The sequence below is a fragment of the Protopterus annectens genome, chromosome 3.part0 (genome assembly GCF_019279795.1).
Source record: "Protopterus annectens isolate FY-2018-M chromosome 3.part0, PAN1.0, whole genome shotgun sequence".
Lineage (NCBI taxonomy): Eukaryota > Metazoa > Chordata > Ceratodontiformes > Protopteridae > Protopterus > Protopterus annectens.
This window is the reverse complement of record NC_056731.1, coordinates 731,959,159-731,975,258: the sequence shown is the minus strand read 5'-3', so window position 1 is coordinate 731,975,258 and position 16,100 is coordinate 731,959,159. Positions and strand designations below refer to the sequence as shown.

Genomic DNA, 16,100 nt, shown 5'->3' with positions numbered 1-16,100 from the left:
ACACACAAAGCATGAAAACTGCAAGTATAATTATGGGAAGAATCGTATTAGTCCACATACCAAGGAAATGCCATTTCTGAGTAGTCTTTTCATTTATATGATTTCCACATGAGCAAACTTCAGGAGATTCAAAACATACCACCGTTTAACATCTATCTCATCTGAAATCAGTGCAGTATTCCCAACCTATTACAATGTACTCAGGTTTAAGGCATGGTCTCGGTCTCAACCTGAGACTGGAATCTACATTGTTTTAGCAGAGACAGATGTCGTGCCAGTGGTAGCACACTGAAATTGTAAACTGTAATTTCCATGGGCATGTGCAACAGTATAAGAGAAGCATTAGAGACCAATCAATAGTCCGAAATAGTTCACTGTAACCATGAAAACTGCATTAGAAATACTACAGATGTTATAATACCCCATGCTGTAATTCTGTTGGTACCTATGTTATACAATATTTTTTAACTTCCTCATTTTTTGGGAAATGGAAAACTTTTAGTTATGTACTCACCATAACTTCAGATGTTTGGGATACATTCTGACTGATGGGTTCGATCCATCGGCTCTGACTTAGTCTCTTATTGGCTGAGCTTACTATATCCCAGGATGCACCACTACCAGTCCCCCAGATCTAGTTTGTCCGCATACATGCACACATGCACGCCCTGCTTATATAACATCGTCAGATGAAACAAGATAAAACAGTAGCACTCAAAACCGTTCAATCTCTTCTGATCTCCAAGGCAGGGGGAAGGAGGGTGGAATGTAGGCGAGATGGATCCCAAACATCTGAAGTTATGGTGAGTACATAACTAAAAGATGTTATGTGATCCTATCTCATTCTGACTGATGGGACAGCCCCTAGCACCTGAATCCTGGGTGGCTCACTGGAAAACACTCCTGAGTACCGTGGAACCAAATGATGCTCGCCCTTTAGATGCCACATCCAATTTATAGTGGGAAATGATTGACCAAGTAGCAGCACAAATCTCGATATAGCAAGTTTGGAATGAAAAGCTATAGAAGTTGCCATAGCTCTGGTAGAGTGAGCTTTGATAGATGTTGTAAGTTGCTTATTCGATGAAGAATAAGCCTGAGATATACAATCTCTAATCCATTTGGAGATAGTAGCTTTTGTAATGGTTTTACCCAATTTATTGTCTGAGAAGGACACAAACAATTGGTCTGACTTACGAAATTGCTGAGTCCTGTCTAAATATTGCCTGTGAACATCCAATTTATGGGGTGTATTCTGCTTCATTGGAGAATTTTGGGAAAACTGGTAGCTCTAGAGATTGTTGAAGACAGAGATTAGAACAGACCTTTGGGACAAAGGATGGATTAGGCCTAAGTGATACTCTATCCTTGTGGAAAATCAAGTACGGTGGTTTAATAGATAGGGCTTGAAGCTCTGAAACTCTTCTTGCAGAAGTAATTGCAACTAAGAAGGCCGTTTTCCAAGACAGATATTTTAACTCACATGTAGCATCCGGTTCAAAAGGAGATGTTAATGCACGAAGCACCAAATCAAGATGGATGAAAAACTGGGGTCTTAACAGGCCCGCACCTTTAATAAAAGTCTTGCATAATCTGCTGCTCATCAATGGAGGATCCATAGATTCGTGGAATTTAGAGATAGCCAGTTGTACTTTAATAGTAGAGACAGAAGATCCTTGATTAAACAGGGATGTTAAAATTTCAAAACTTCGGGATCGAGCAGTGATAGGGTCTAAGCCTCTGAGTTGAGCCCAGATAGCAAACCTTTTCCACTTACTGAGGTACAATTTGTTAGTGGCGGGTTTGTGGGCTGAAGATAAAATGTGAATAACTTCCGGGTCTAATGTGTGACTTCTGACTAAAGTCGGAAGTGGAGGAGCCAGGCTGTCAACTTCAAGGGCGTGTGGGACTGATGCTGTCGTCCCGACTGATGGATTAGCAGATCCGAGTTAGATCTAATGTCCAAGGATCATGTTTCTTCAGGTAGGAAACCATACCGGCCAGTATGGAGCAATCAGTATCATTGTGGACCCCAATTGAGAAGCTTTTGAATGACTTTGGAGAAGTGGCGGAGGAAAGGCATAAAGTAGCCCTGTTGGCCAAGGTTGTGCTAGAGCATCCATAGCTGCTTCCCTGATGTGGAGTCAAGGAGAAGAACCTTTTGCACTTCGTGTTTTGGTGTTGCAAAAGATCCCCATCTCCTGAAAACCTGAGCTGCTACTGTTTCGTTTAGGGGACCACTTTGAGAGAGAGAATTGTCCTGCTCAATTTGTCTGCCAATATATTTGATTTCCCGAATGTGGGTCCTACCAAGAAGCGGTTGGTAGCTACAGCCCATTCCCGCACCTCATGGCCTCTCTGCAAAGGGGTAAGATCTGGTCCCTCCTTGTTTGTTCAGATACCAGACCACCGACATGTTGTCTGTGTGGATGGCGATGATGCCCTGAGGAAGAAACTTGTGTAAGGCCTGTAGGGATAGGAGTACAGCCCTCATCTCCAACACATTGATGTGGAGAAGAGCTTGCCTGAAGCCAGGAGCCCTGAACTAACCTGCCCAGACAATGCCCACCCCAACCGATCTGGGAGGCATATGTGGTCAGGGTAACCACTGGAGAGGAATAACAAAGGGCTTCCTTGAATTAGATTGGATGTCTGAAGCCACCAGCGAAGGTCCCGTTTGCATGTTTCCGTAATCATGATGTGATGATTGAGGGGAAGGTCCTGAAAGGACCATTGAGTTGACAATAGCCACTGAAGAATCCTCATGTGCAATCTTGCCAGAGGAACTAAAAGAACCGTGGCAGACATTGAACCTAAAACTTGTAGGACCATCCTGGCTGGGGCTTTGGATCTTGAAATCAGAGCTCGAACTTGGCCCTGTAAAGTTTGGATCCGTAGGAAGAAAACGCATCAATTTTGAGGCTATCTCTGCTCCTATGAACCTTATGCGCTGAGAGGGCAGCAAGACAGACTTTGACCAATTGAATGTAATCCCCAGGAAGCACCCAGGAGATAGTGGCTTTGAGGTTGTCCATTAGTAGATGCCTGGTGGTGGCAGTCAGGAGCCAGTCGTCCAGATAGGGAAACACTTGAACCGAGACTCCTCAGGTGAGCAGTCACTACTGCCAAACACTTGGTGAACACCCTGGGGGCTGTGGTGAGACCAAAGGGCAGTGCACAAAATTGGAAATGACTGACTCCCAGGCTGCCTGATGAATCGGTATGTGATAATAAGCGCCTTGAGGTCTATGGAGCACATCCAAACCTCCTTCTCCAACAATGGGAGAATGGATTGTAACGTGACCATTCGGAATTTGGATTTCGTGACGGATTGGTTCAGTTTGCTGAGATCCAATATTGGTCTCAGGTCCCCTGTCTTTTGGCACTAAAAGAACCTTGAGTAATTTCCGGATCCGATCTGGTCTGTGGGGACCGGTTGGATGACTCCTTTCTAGCAGCTTTAAAGCTTGACTGGGTGGTGGGTCCGGGATTTTTGGACGGTGGGGGTGAGCATGTGAATGGGATGGTGTAACCTCCATCTGTCCTGAGTGATTGACTCCCAGGCTTTTAGGTGCTTGGCAAAGCGGCACCCGACTGGCTCGAGCAGCACAGCCGGGCAATCCCTCATGATGTGTGGGAGGCTGAAGAGCCATGAAAGGACTGTCTCCAGAATTCGTCTCCCAGAAAAATTTCCCGTCCTCTGCCTCTGGAAGGGGATCTTCCTGCTGTTGAGGAAAAACTTACGTGATTTTGAACCACATTTTCCCTCCTTTGGCCTTGGGATAAGGGTGGAATAACAGATAAAGTTTTTCCCTCTTGCTCACAGCAACCTTGGGTCCAAACAAAGAGGACCCATCAAAGGGGAAGACTTGAAGGCCTCCATGAAACTGACACAGCGGAGCCAGGCTTGTCTCCGAGCCACCCTGTGCCTGCCGCTCTACCCCCCTTCGACGCATAGGAAATGAGCCTCATGGACGAGTTAGAAATTGGATAGCCAACTGAGAGCTAACCGACTGGGCTAGCTGCTCGAATCTGACAGCTCCTTGACCAGATCCCTCTGAAGCCTGGTAAAATGTGCCAAATAATTCAGAGACCTTAAAGTAAAGGCCGCTGAAGTCGTGGGTCAGCTTCCCGCCTGTCCATGCTCCTAGACTCCTTATTAGGAGGATGGACAAGCCTCTGCCGTCCTGTTGTGTAGCAGATGCCACCACCATGGCATCTGGTGGAGCAGATAAAAATTTATTAGGGACTGGTTCCAATCCAGGAGCTCGAGGCCTTGAGGAGCACTGACTCATCAGCAGAGGGGGTTTGGATATCCAGCCGCCCGTTGTTTGAGGATCTCTAAGATGTCTGCAAATGAGACATCATCCGAGGATGACCCCTCCGCATCATCAAGATCAGTGTCCGATGTAATAGACTCGAGGAGTCCACGTGCTTCCTCTTGCACGATCTCTTCCTTGGGGTTCCTCAGACAACTCGAAGAACCCTCAGGAGGAGGAACTGCCAAAGACCCAGTCTCCACGCCCAGGGAAGGTGCCGGAGATGGCCGAGGAAGACTTGGCCAAGGCACTCCTCATAGCTCTGAAAGCCGGACCCCAGAATCCTGGGAGTGTCCGGTCCCGAGCCATGACAGCAGGAGGCTGGAACCGACAGCATAGGTCCCAAACATCACCCCGGGTCCAGCCGAAGAAGTCCGTGTACCAAACTCGGACCCGAGGCCGGTTGGAGAGTAGGTCGGAGCCGACCTAAGATCTCCACCGGCTCCAACAGCATCTGCTCCGCCGGGCCCGGCGGTCGGAGGAGGAACAGCCATGGGATGGGCATGGGCTATCAGCTCCAAGCCAACTGGGGAGCCAATACAAAAAGACTGGGGACTGGAACAGTCTTTGGAGCACCCTGTCTATATCCGAATCCGACATCCTCGAGGACTTAGAGGATACTGAACGGTCGAGATGGCCTCTCCAACGGCCCCAAAGGACTACACTATTTTCCATTGGTGCCGAGGAGGACTTGGCCGAGGAGGGTGTCTGAGCGAGACCAGTGGAGCCGACGGCGGTGATCGATGCCCCAGCCATCGACTGGTGGCATCGATCCGACGGACTGGTCGGAGCCGACCTTTCTTCTTTGGTTGGAGAAGGAGAGGATGCTAGAGCTTCTTTGAAGGAGGGTTTGATTAAGCCTTTAAGAATAAGTTTATTTTTCCTCTCCTGGAGGACCCTCGAGGAAAAAGCGTGACACACGCTGCATGACTCCTGTAAATGTTTTGCACCCAAACAATAAACACAGAGAGAGTGGTCATCTGTGATTGACATTTTAAAATTACATTTGGTGCACTAGGATTCTGAGACATTATAGCAAAGAAACAGTAATCTCTGACAGAAAAAAACCAACACTATCCACTAGATTTTCTGATCAAATGACACTACCTAAAAATCGGTTTACAACTGCCGATTAGGTAAACAATCTGTAACACTAAGTAAAGGGTACTTTGAAACCCTCTGGTTTAAGGGGTTGACTGACCGGGAAGGCCCTAAGATGAAGGAGGCCTGAAATCAAATCAACGCCCAATCACACTACAAAGTTCTCACAAAACTCCAAACACACCACAAAGTGAAGAATAGCCGTTAAAACAGCTTTTTATGACAAGAGCAGCAAAATTCTGACAGAAAAAAGTTAGTAAATAAATACTACTCAGCTCAGCCAGCTCGAGACCACGTCTTGCCACGCTAAGATAGCGATCTGGGGACTGGTAGTGGTGCATCCTGGGATATAGTAAGCTCAGCCAATAAGAGACTTTGCTCTTTGGCATTCAGTCAGAATGTAGGCGAGATAGGATCACATAACATCACTCATTCAGGGTGTAGGAAATGATATTGCAACATAAAAATACAGATGCCAGGTGTCATGGTTATCTCTTTGTGTAGTCACTACAGTATCATTTGACACACTTCACTTCACACCGTGCTTGTGTTACCATTACAGCTATCATGCATCCTCAGTTTTTAGCCAGTACATGTAATCCTCTGACTTTTTTTCATACGCCAGTTGTACTCTTTTGATATGGATTATAAATAACTTGTTAGATAATATGACAAGTTACATTTTCACCTGTAATTTTTCCTGAATAGGACAGTGGACACACACACACACACACACACACACACACACACACACACACACACACACACACACACACACACACACACACACACACGTATGCAAAAAGCACTTACTCTTCCTATACGGACTCCTAAGTCTCTGTACTCATCGTCTTACTATTGTAATGCCTTTCTGATAGACTTTGGATAAAAGTTTACTTTTTTCAGGCAGCTATCTTGCAGAATAACACAAGTGTTAACAATAATTTACTTAATCTCATTTGGGTTGGAACACTGCTATTTCCTGAAATGTGACTCACTGAATACCATATTCAGAAGGATATAAATGGTATGTTTGAGACTATGCAATGTCCTGAAAGCAGACAGGAACATAAGATACCATAAATACAAAATCTATAACTTTTAACCACATTACCCCTAAACTCCAAATGTTTCCATGGTCATCAACATTTTAGCATCCTAGTAGACAGATAAAGGCTTTTGGATGCTTCTAATCTTCCCTCCGCTCCAACCTCTTTCTCCATAAAACACAGTGCGATTCTCACTATAAAGGGCCAGCAAGAATTTGTTCTTACATGTCTGTAATTTCCAGCTAGAGTGCTATGTACTGCTTGGCAGGATTGTGTCCCCTCCCCAAGTCATTAGTGTAGGAGCTATACTTCTAACCCTTCCCACAGATAGAGCTCATTGTGTGGGGCTCTGGTAACTCTCTCCATCGGTAGATAAACTGGTGTTACTGTTTCACTTCCACCCCTTCCCAGTTGACTTCGTTAGCACCTAGGCCAGTAGTGAAAGTCAGATGGTCTGGGACATTGTCATCCCCACCCCCATACTTTTAATGTAAACCTTATGATATATATATATATATATATATATATATATATATATATATATATATATATATATACACACACACACATATATATATATATATGTGTGTGTGTGTGTGTGTGTGTGTGTGTGTGTGTGTGTATGTGTATATATTTGTCTCCAAACCTGTTTTATACCCTAACTGTTAACTACAATATTAACATTTTCTGTCCTACCTAGTTCCATCCCTCACATCCATTTCTTTGAATTTCTAAGCCTTAATTAAATGATCTATTATCTACAAGACAGACCCACCAATACCCCTCTTCATATGCTCAGTGTTGAACATCTACTAATGCATAATTGTCTTTTATACTATAATAGTTGCCTTAATTTTCATATAAATATAATCTAATTAGCAAATGCATGTGTAATTGTTAATGTGCATTACTTAATATCAGTTCACGTTGACTATTAAATGTCTGTTTAAAAATGTTTATAACATATTGGAGCTTTTCCTCCCCTGAAAAGGGGTTTTGACTAAACCCGGTCAGATAGACATGGTAAAGAAAAGCAAAATAAAGTTAAAATAATAAATCAAACAAATAAAGTCATCAGTATAAATTCCAAAATTTGAACGGTGTTACATTACACATGCTGTTATGGAAAATAAAACAGAACATTATATAGTCCATAGAAAAGGAAATCAAAGTCATTATTCGCAACTTAAAGTTTACAAGCTATATGATGAATTACATACATTTGATCTGATTTTCAGCACTATGTAACATGTCAGTAAAGTTGATGAAGTGGTAACCATTCCTGATGTTCTGTTCTGCTTCAAGTAAACCCGTCACTGATTTTGACCTGCAGATCAAGAAAAAAACACTAGAAGTTAAATGCTTCTTTTTTATTTCATTTTATGATGTAATGGTATAGTTGCTACTAAGACTTCAGCAACTGTACTATAGATAATTGGATAGTTAATACTGATATAATACATATATTCCATTGCTGACATTAACAAATAGCTCTGCTGGGAAGTAAATTTCTGAAACAGTGATATGTCAGTAAATCTTATCAGCAATGCAGTTTTTACAAAAAACGTCAGCCATATTTTATAGAAAAAGTATTTAGCATATCATGCATATAACAATATATGTAAACTGTGCCTTCTGTCATGTAAGTCACTTCTGAATGCTTAAGTTTAAAATCTAAGCTTATTTTATGAGCTATTTTAGTATGAGTTTATGTAATCTTACCTTTATTGGTATATATTTTAAACCCTATCCATCAATTAGCATTATGAAGAAGAAAATCGTAAAGAAGCTTCAGTTACTAACAGTGCACTCTTTTGAGTACTCCTCATTTCAGAGTCTGAGAGTGGGGTGGGGGTGGGGTCAAAAAGGTTATATGCTAATGCCATTAGTCTGCAGCCAGATACTGGAAGCTGGTTATGCCACTTTTATGGACACACTATAGCTGAAGTACTGCTCTATACATACAGGTATAGTCTCATTATAGAGCAGACATAGGAATGTCAAGAGAGTTGACACTTTGTGCTGATGTCCACCTGGTAAACCTGAAATTACACTTCCAACTGCTCCTCACCTTGACATTCTAAATCGAAGAGTGACACAATGCATCACCTGGACTCTCTACAGGGCCTGGCGGTAGTTAAACATTGATGGTGTGGTAGGCTTCTCATCTTGTAAATTTTATTTTATTTTTATTTATTTATTTAACATTTGTTGACCGGGAAAGTCCGACTAGGTTCCACAGAGCCTGTTTTCAGCGGAGGCCTGGGGAGAAATGCTCCAGATGCATGTCTTTAGAATGTGGGAGGAAACCAGAGTACCCGGAGGAAACCCACGCAAACACAGGGAGAACATGCAAACTCAGCTGATCCTATGTCATCCCTGCACCCTTAAGACCATATCTCCAGAAGCCCACCCCAACCCAAATATACACCTTGCCTTTGGAATAACCAGTGACTGATGTGGCAAGTCTCTTCATACCTTCATAACATACTGCTTTCTGTATAGGCTTTAAGTACATAAACACTTAATGTTTTCTTGGTGAGTATACAAGGAGGTGTGAAAAGGGCTCTCCAGTCACATACATCTTTATTAGTAATGTGTGAGCTTGGGGCTCTTGTCTACAACCTCTGTTCTTTGATGAGTTCTGGAGTATTTGAAGGCACTATTACCCCCCCCCCCCCGACTTCCTCTTATGTTGCTTCTTAGCACTGATAAAATAGTATTGAGCTGATGCAGCATAGAACTTGTTTGGAGGTGCAGGTATGATAGTAACATTTGTCCTAGTTAGTAGTTTTGTATGAGGTGGGTTGGAGGGATGCTGGGTGCTGGATCACACTCTGAATGTTTTTACAACTTACAACTTACACTTCTAAATAAGCCGTTAATGTACATGGAAAAATGGATTTGTACCATACATGACTAAGAAACCCAGTTGTACATAACTGGTTATTGAGTGAAAATTATAGAACTCTGCACGTAGGCATGTGGATGCTTTCTGCAAATGCAGGACAGTGCCATGGAGAGATTAGTAAGAGCACTTTGAAGCTTATTCATTTTATCCTACCACATTTACAAACAGATTGTTCTGCAGTGTAATATGCCTGTGAAAAACAACCATAATGGCCAATAAAAGGGAGATCCTTGGTTCACTTTTATTTGTTTTTGTGGATTTTATGAATACACCACACATGAAATTATCATAGATAATACTTCCATCAGGTTTCACTCATTTTTTTCATACCATATTCCTTTATTTATTTTAATTATTTTACATTTTGTTTACTGGGAGAGTCCGACTGGGAGAACCCGTTTTCAACAGAGGCCCAGGGAGATAAGCTTCACATAATGACAGTACATAATAACATTAACAGAATGATAATTTTTTTTATACACTGATAAAAGAAATTGACAGTGATCTTGTGGTATAAAGTACATATACAGCAGAAATAAAAAAATCAGGTGAGGTTAGAAAAAAATCATAAAAGACAATAACAATACAGATGTACAATATAGGAAAGTGTGATCATATCATTCTTGTTTTGAATCATGATTTGATTGGTATTTGGTAGCTTGGAAAATGTAACTATGCAGTAGAATATAGAATATGGAGTAAAGGAATGGAGAATAATGTATTTTGTAACACGTTATGTTCAATTTTATTAATGAAGGGAGAAAGCTAGAGAGGTGAAGTGAGGAAGACAGGGATGAGAAAATGGAGTGAAAAGTGAACACTCTTGATGGTGAAGATGAGTTTGAAAGGATGTTTTTGTTTAAGATAGTGTGATAGTGGATAGGTAGAATAAGAAAAAAATAAAATAAATGTGTGTCTGTGAAATAGTAACACGTTATAGAGACAGTTTTATGAGAGAGACAGAAATACTTATACTAGTTTATAGTTAGCCTGGGCTGTTACATGAGCAGAGCCATGAGTCTGATAAGTATTGTTTGAGTAGTTTTTTACACTGGGTTAAGTTGGGGCTGCTTCTAATAGACTGAGGTAGCAGATTCCAGGATTTAGCAACATGGCAGGAATATAGACAGTCCCCTGCAGTGTTGTTATATTGAATGACTTGTAATAGTGATTTGTTTGCTGAGTGAAGCTTACTTATGTTAGAGTACGGCTGAAGCATATTTATAAGAGCTGGAGTTTTCTCAGGTTGATACATTAGTTTGTAGGCCATACTTAACTAGTTATGAGTTAGTAGTTGTGGTAGTTCTAGGCAGGTGAGTTTTTTTAGAGTGAGACAGTGGTGTGTCCTCTGTGAAGAGTCTGTGGAAAATTTTGCTTTTTTGTTGTAGCATGTTTCTAATTTGTCTAAGTCTGTTATTTTAAGGTTGATAAAAATGGGTGATGCATAGAGTAGAGTAGACAGTAGGTGGGTTCTGGTGATACTATTCTAAAGGTATCTGTTAGGAATTTTTTGTTTCTATGAAGGGTTCACAATTTTTGTGTATTTTTTTAATTGCTTGTGATATGTGTAAGTCAAATCTCAGTCTATTTTCAATTGTAACTCCTAGTAGTTTTGTGGAAGTGCTAGGGGTATTATTAGAAGCAGTGATATAGGAGATGGGTGGGGGTATGAGGGTCGGGTAGGATGAAAAAGCATCCATTTGGTTCTGTTGGGGTTAAGTATAAGTTGAGTTGAGAGTTAAATAGCCATGTTTCAATTTGAGTGAATGACTTTGAGTTATATCTTGGAGCTCTTGTAAGTTAGGTGCTGCACATGTAAGGGTAGAATTGTGAGTATTGTATTATGGAAGCTAGTGGGTTGGCAGTATTAAGGTCATTGATAAAAATACTGAAAAGAAGAGGACCAAGAATGGTACCTTGTGGAACTCCTAGTGTGATAGAGAGTAGGGGGAAGAGATATTGTAGCCACTTTACTGCCTTCTGTTGGCCTGCTAGGTAACTTTGGAACCAGGGGAGAGTGGCGAGGCTGAGCTTGAGGTTTGAGAGAACTGTTTGGAGTTTGTGGTGGGAAACTGTATCAAAGGCTTTAGACATATCAAGAAAGATAGATTAAACTATTTTCCTTTCATTTCTAAACTAGTTTTGTTGGTAAAGCTGAAGAGTGCTGTAGTGGTACTAAAGTAGGGTCTGAAGTTATGTTGGGATTTGGTCAGTAGGTTATTGGTAGTGAGATGATGGAGGAGTTGAGAATGTATACACCTTTCTAAGAGTTTTGATAGTGGGGACAGACCTGTGATGGGTCTATAGTTTGTAGGTTCGGTTGAAATTCCACCTTTATGTAACGGTATAATGTATGAGCTTTTCCAGATTAATGGGATGTATTGTTTGGTAATAGATTGATTAATCAGTATTGATACAGAGCATGAAATGGCTTCAGCTGCAATTTTTAAATATTCAGATGGTAAATATCTGCTGCTGTTGTGGCAGGTTTAAATTTTTTTAGTAGTCTTTCTATGGATTTGGTGGGGATGGGTCAGAATGAGAAAGTTTCACTGTTTTTGCTGGTTGTCTTGGGTGATGGTGTTGGGTATTGGTTGTTTTTGATTAATGAGAGAATACTTTCTGTAAAATATTTGTTGAACTGTTCTGCAATGGACCCTGAACTGTTTGTTATGGTGGGGGAGGGGGTTGTAGTTTGTCCTGGATGTAGGATATTTTTGATAATGGTCCAAATTTTTCTGGGTTTCTTTAATATTTAAATTGTATGTTGGTATACTAATTTTGTTTATCTAGTTTGAGTTGGTGTTTGGCCTTATTCCTGATTTGTTGATAAGCTAATGATTAGGTTGAGTTTTGATGGTTTGCCACAAGGCCCATGCTTTGTCTCTTAGGTTAAGGAGGGTTCTTGTTTCTCTTGTCAGCCATGGGACATAGTTTACCTGTACTCAGATTCTTCTGGGAGGTGCCAATCAGTTGAGAATGTTAAGGAAAGTATTAGTAAAGTATTCCACAGAAGCTTCTAGGGATAAATGTATAAGAGGAGACCAGCTGTATTTTTTCAGAGTATTTATCAGATCTTGGGGATTGAAATTTTTCTTGTTGTGGATTTGGTGATGAATGGCATGTTTAGTAGGGCTGGTGTGTTGTCTGAGGACATAGGTAGGTATGTGGTCACTAAGGCTGTCAGATAAAGAGCCTGTGATTTGATAGTGGAAGGGATTATTTGTCAGCGTCCAGTCTAGGACAGATTGTCTGTTAGTTTTTGTCTATTCTGGTAGGAGTTTGGATTATTTGTGTAAAGCCAAAAAGACTGATATGATTGCTGGGGTTTTCTGAGTTACATGTCATCCAGTTAATGTTGAAATTACCCATAATGATGCTTTCATGGGTAATTTCATATAAAATACATTTTAGGATGTGCTCTATTGTGGGAACATTATTGCCTGGTGGAATATATATGCCTATTATAATTATATTCTTATTGGGGTTGATTTGTAATTTGTCTGCTAACATTTCAGTATAGTTAAAATAGTTCTGTTTAGATTTATTGGGCATATTATGAAGGAATCCTTGAATACTATGGCAACACCTCCACCTTTTCTCTCTTTTCTGACCTAAGTATATTATAGCTAGGAGGGGTGACTTCATTGTCTCAGATGTGTGGTTTTAACCAAGTCTCTGTTAGAATGGCTATATCTGGAGAGTAAAGAGAGAGAGCAGCATGATGTTCATGAACCTTATTAACAATGGTTCCGAGATTTAAGTTTAGAAGTAACAGGTCAGAACCTTTCCTAATTACATTGAATATATTTTGTATAGTAGTGTGATTTGAGAGAGGGTGGGAAGGACCTGGGTTAGGGTGGATATTGCTGCTTATTTTGAGTTTGTTTACTATGTGTATAAGAGTTTGATACAGTTTAGATATGTCCTTGTGGTACCTCAGTGAGAGTTTTTTTTTTAATTTTTTTTTAGTTGGGAGTATATTATGATTCATTTGGTACAAAATATTGATCTTGAATAAGGCAGGAGGTATTTCCAAAGGAGTTGCTTTTTTGATGGGAATTAATAGATGTAGTTTTGTAGTTGGCTAGGGTTGTAATCAACTGAACATAGTAAGTTGTGAGATGGGCAGTTATTGAAGAATTATAAGTTGTATGGCATACAGGGTTGCCATTTTGGTTTCACTAAGTTGTCTAGGATAAGGAGAAATGGTCTTGTATGTAGTATACATGTGCAAGGTATTTAAGAGAAGTTGAAAGTAAGAGTAGCTGGGATACTATGGGGTGATTGGTTGTGTATGAGTAGGATGGATGTATGGGTGTGGGTAAGTGGGATGGAAGTAATTAAGTATTATTAAGTCACTTAGTTAAAGTCAGTTATGGTTTTGTAGTAGGGGGTGTTAAAATAGAAAAAAGTATTGGTTAGGTGGGTGGCAAGAAAAGGAGTCGATAATTGTTAAGGGAAAGAATAGCTTATTGGATCATTGTTTTTGTGGGACTGGTTTGGTGAGAAATAAATCTTGGTGATCTGGGGGTGGGTGGGAATGGGTAGGGTAGGGGAGTGCAGTGAGCCTGAGTGAAGCAGGCTGGACCATGTATGGGGCTTTCAGGAGCCTCAGAGACAATCAGTAAGTCTTGTTGTATAGTGTGCTAGGCTAATTAATGTCTATCTAAATTAGCATAAGCAGCATTAAAATGTGAGCAGTGGGGAGGTTTGTCAGCCAGACCCTCTTGTGGGCCTTAAGCACTATTAAATATGTCTGTTATTTGCTCTGAAAAATAAAAACTTTAAGTGTGCTAATGTAGTACTTGAAATGCATTCCTACTTTCAGAGTTGAGAGGGCTGTGGGAGAAGTGAATGTAGTGTTATGAGAGTATGAGCCCAAGGTTAAGTTTTAAGCAATATGAGGTTAAGCAGACCCAGTATAATAAAGAGAGGGGATAAAGAGAAAAGTGGACTGGGGTGGGGGAGACAAAGTAGAGCAGGTGATGTGTGGAGGACAACTTAAGGGTACTCACTAGTCCAATTCTTAAGTACTGTTACAGGAACATACTTTACAGTTTAATTATCAGCTCTGCTGCGGGACATTCCCTGTGGTAGGTATTATTGGGAGGCTTGACTTGTTCCCGGGAGGTTAAGAAGACAGCAAGAAGGCTTAGCATCTAAAATGAAGGGACAGCAAGGAGAAAGATTAATGTTCTTAGGTAATATTGTCATGACATTTGTAAGAAGGAGTATTGGTAGTGCTATAAAAGTATGTGTTTACATAGAAAAACTGGAAAACAATGAACAGTGTATGGACAAAAGCAGACAGCATGGCTAGAATACAGTTAGGTCAGTGTGAAGTGGTACTACAGGACAGGAGGAGACAGACTCATATGGCTAGCCCATTTGTGCAGTTCTGCAAAGACAGCCTGCGGCTAGTTAAATTAAACTGCAGTAAGAAGGAAAAAGAACAAGTAAGGTAACCAGATAGGTTGACAGTGTGATTAAAGGGGTAAAATTAAGAAGGAGATAGACAGTAGATAACAGTACACTAAGGAGGAAAAGTAGAGGTAAGGTAAGTGGATAAGTGAAAATAGTGCAACTAAGGGGCTAAAAATAAGGAGGAGAATATCAAGCAGAGTCAGATCGAAGAAATGGTACACCAAAAGGCCAGTCAAAAGTTAAATTAAGGGAATAGTAAGGAGCAATACCACTGGTAAATAGCTCAAACGGAAAGTAGAACAGAACAGCAAGAGGCCAGTCAGAGGCAAATTAAAGGGATAGTAAGGAGCTTTACCACTGGTAAATAGTTCAAAGAGAAAGTAGAGCAGGTAGCATTCAATAAAATCTCAGACTATTGCTAAACAACATTTGTCATAGCAGTGAAGGGAAAACCAGATACAGTCATGCTCACAATGCTGGGTTCTATTAAAAATGCACCTATTTAAATAAACTCACAACAGCAGATATTCACTTTGACTAGAGGCATGCTGAACTATACCACTCAGTAAAATGGATGAAGTTTTAATGAAACTTAGCCAAAATATCCCATAACTAAACATCAAATGACGACTATGCAGTCATTATACCAGTAACTTGCAATCAGAGTCCATTCCCAATAGCCATTTAGTATATATGCAGGTAACCCTTGGTGTTCTAGTTTACATTTGTTACTTGTTTGGAAATGCAGTCTGATATTAAGATATTTACAAGTTAAGAAGTGTTTATCCAGAATAAGAATAAGATTCCAGTACCTGAAACACATTTATTCAGCTATGCAGAAATGCTCAGGCTATCAGAGCACATCACTGAAGGGGAACTTAAAACTCAGGAAGATTAAAGAGAAAAAAGTGAGAAATGCTAAGGGGATTTTTGAAATGGGCAGAGGATCATGGGACCACAAATTTCCAATCAGGGATGGAAGTTACTTTCCAGAATAAAGTAGTGATGTAATGGACCCTGTTCACGGCTTTGAGGAGCCTCAGAGACAATCAGTAAGTGTTATTGTGTAGTGTGCTAGGCTAATTAATGTCTGTCTAAATTAATGTCAGCAGCATTAAAATGTGGGCAGTGGGAAGGTTTGTCAGCCAGACCCTCTTATGGGCCCTAAGCACTAAAGCACTAATAAATATGTCTATTAGCTCCAAAAAATAAAAATGTTAAGTGTGTTAATGTAGTACTTGAAACGTATTCCTACTTTCAGTGTTGAGAGAGCTGTGGGAGAAGTGAATGCAC

General features: G+C 40.7%; 1 protein-coding gene across 1 annotated transcript in view; it reads right to left on the bottom strand.

The window, feature by feature from the left end:
* The window catches only part of LOC122796914 (aryl hydrocarbon receptor repressor-like), a 325,581-nt gene that overhangs the window by 35,717 nt on the left and 273,764 nt on the right, over positions 1 to 16,100 (bottom strand). Inside the window, exon 6 of the mRNA XM_044065672.1 lies at positions 7,690 to 7,796. Coding sequence (XP_043921607.1) covers positions 7,690 to 7,796 — 107 coding nt within the window. The remainder of the gene's footprint in view (positions 1 to 7,689; positions 7,797 to 16,100) is intronic.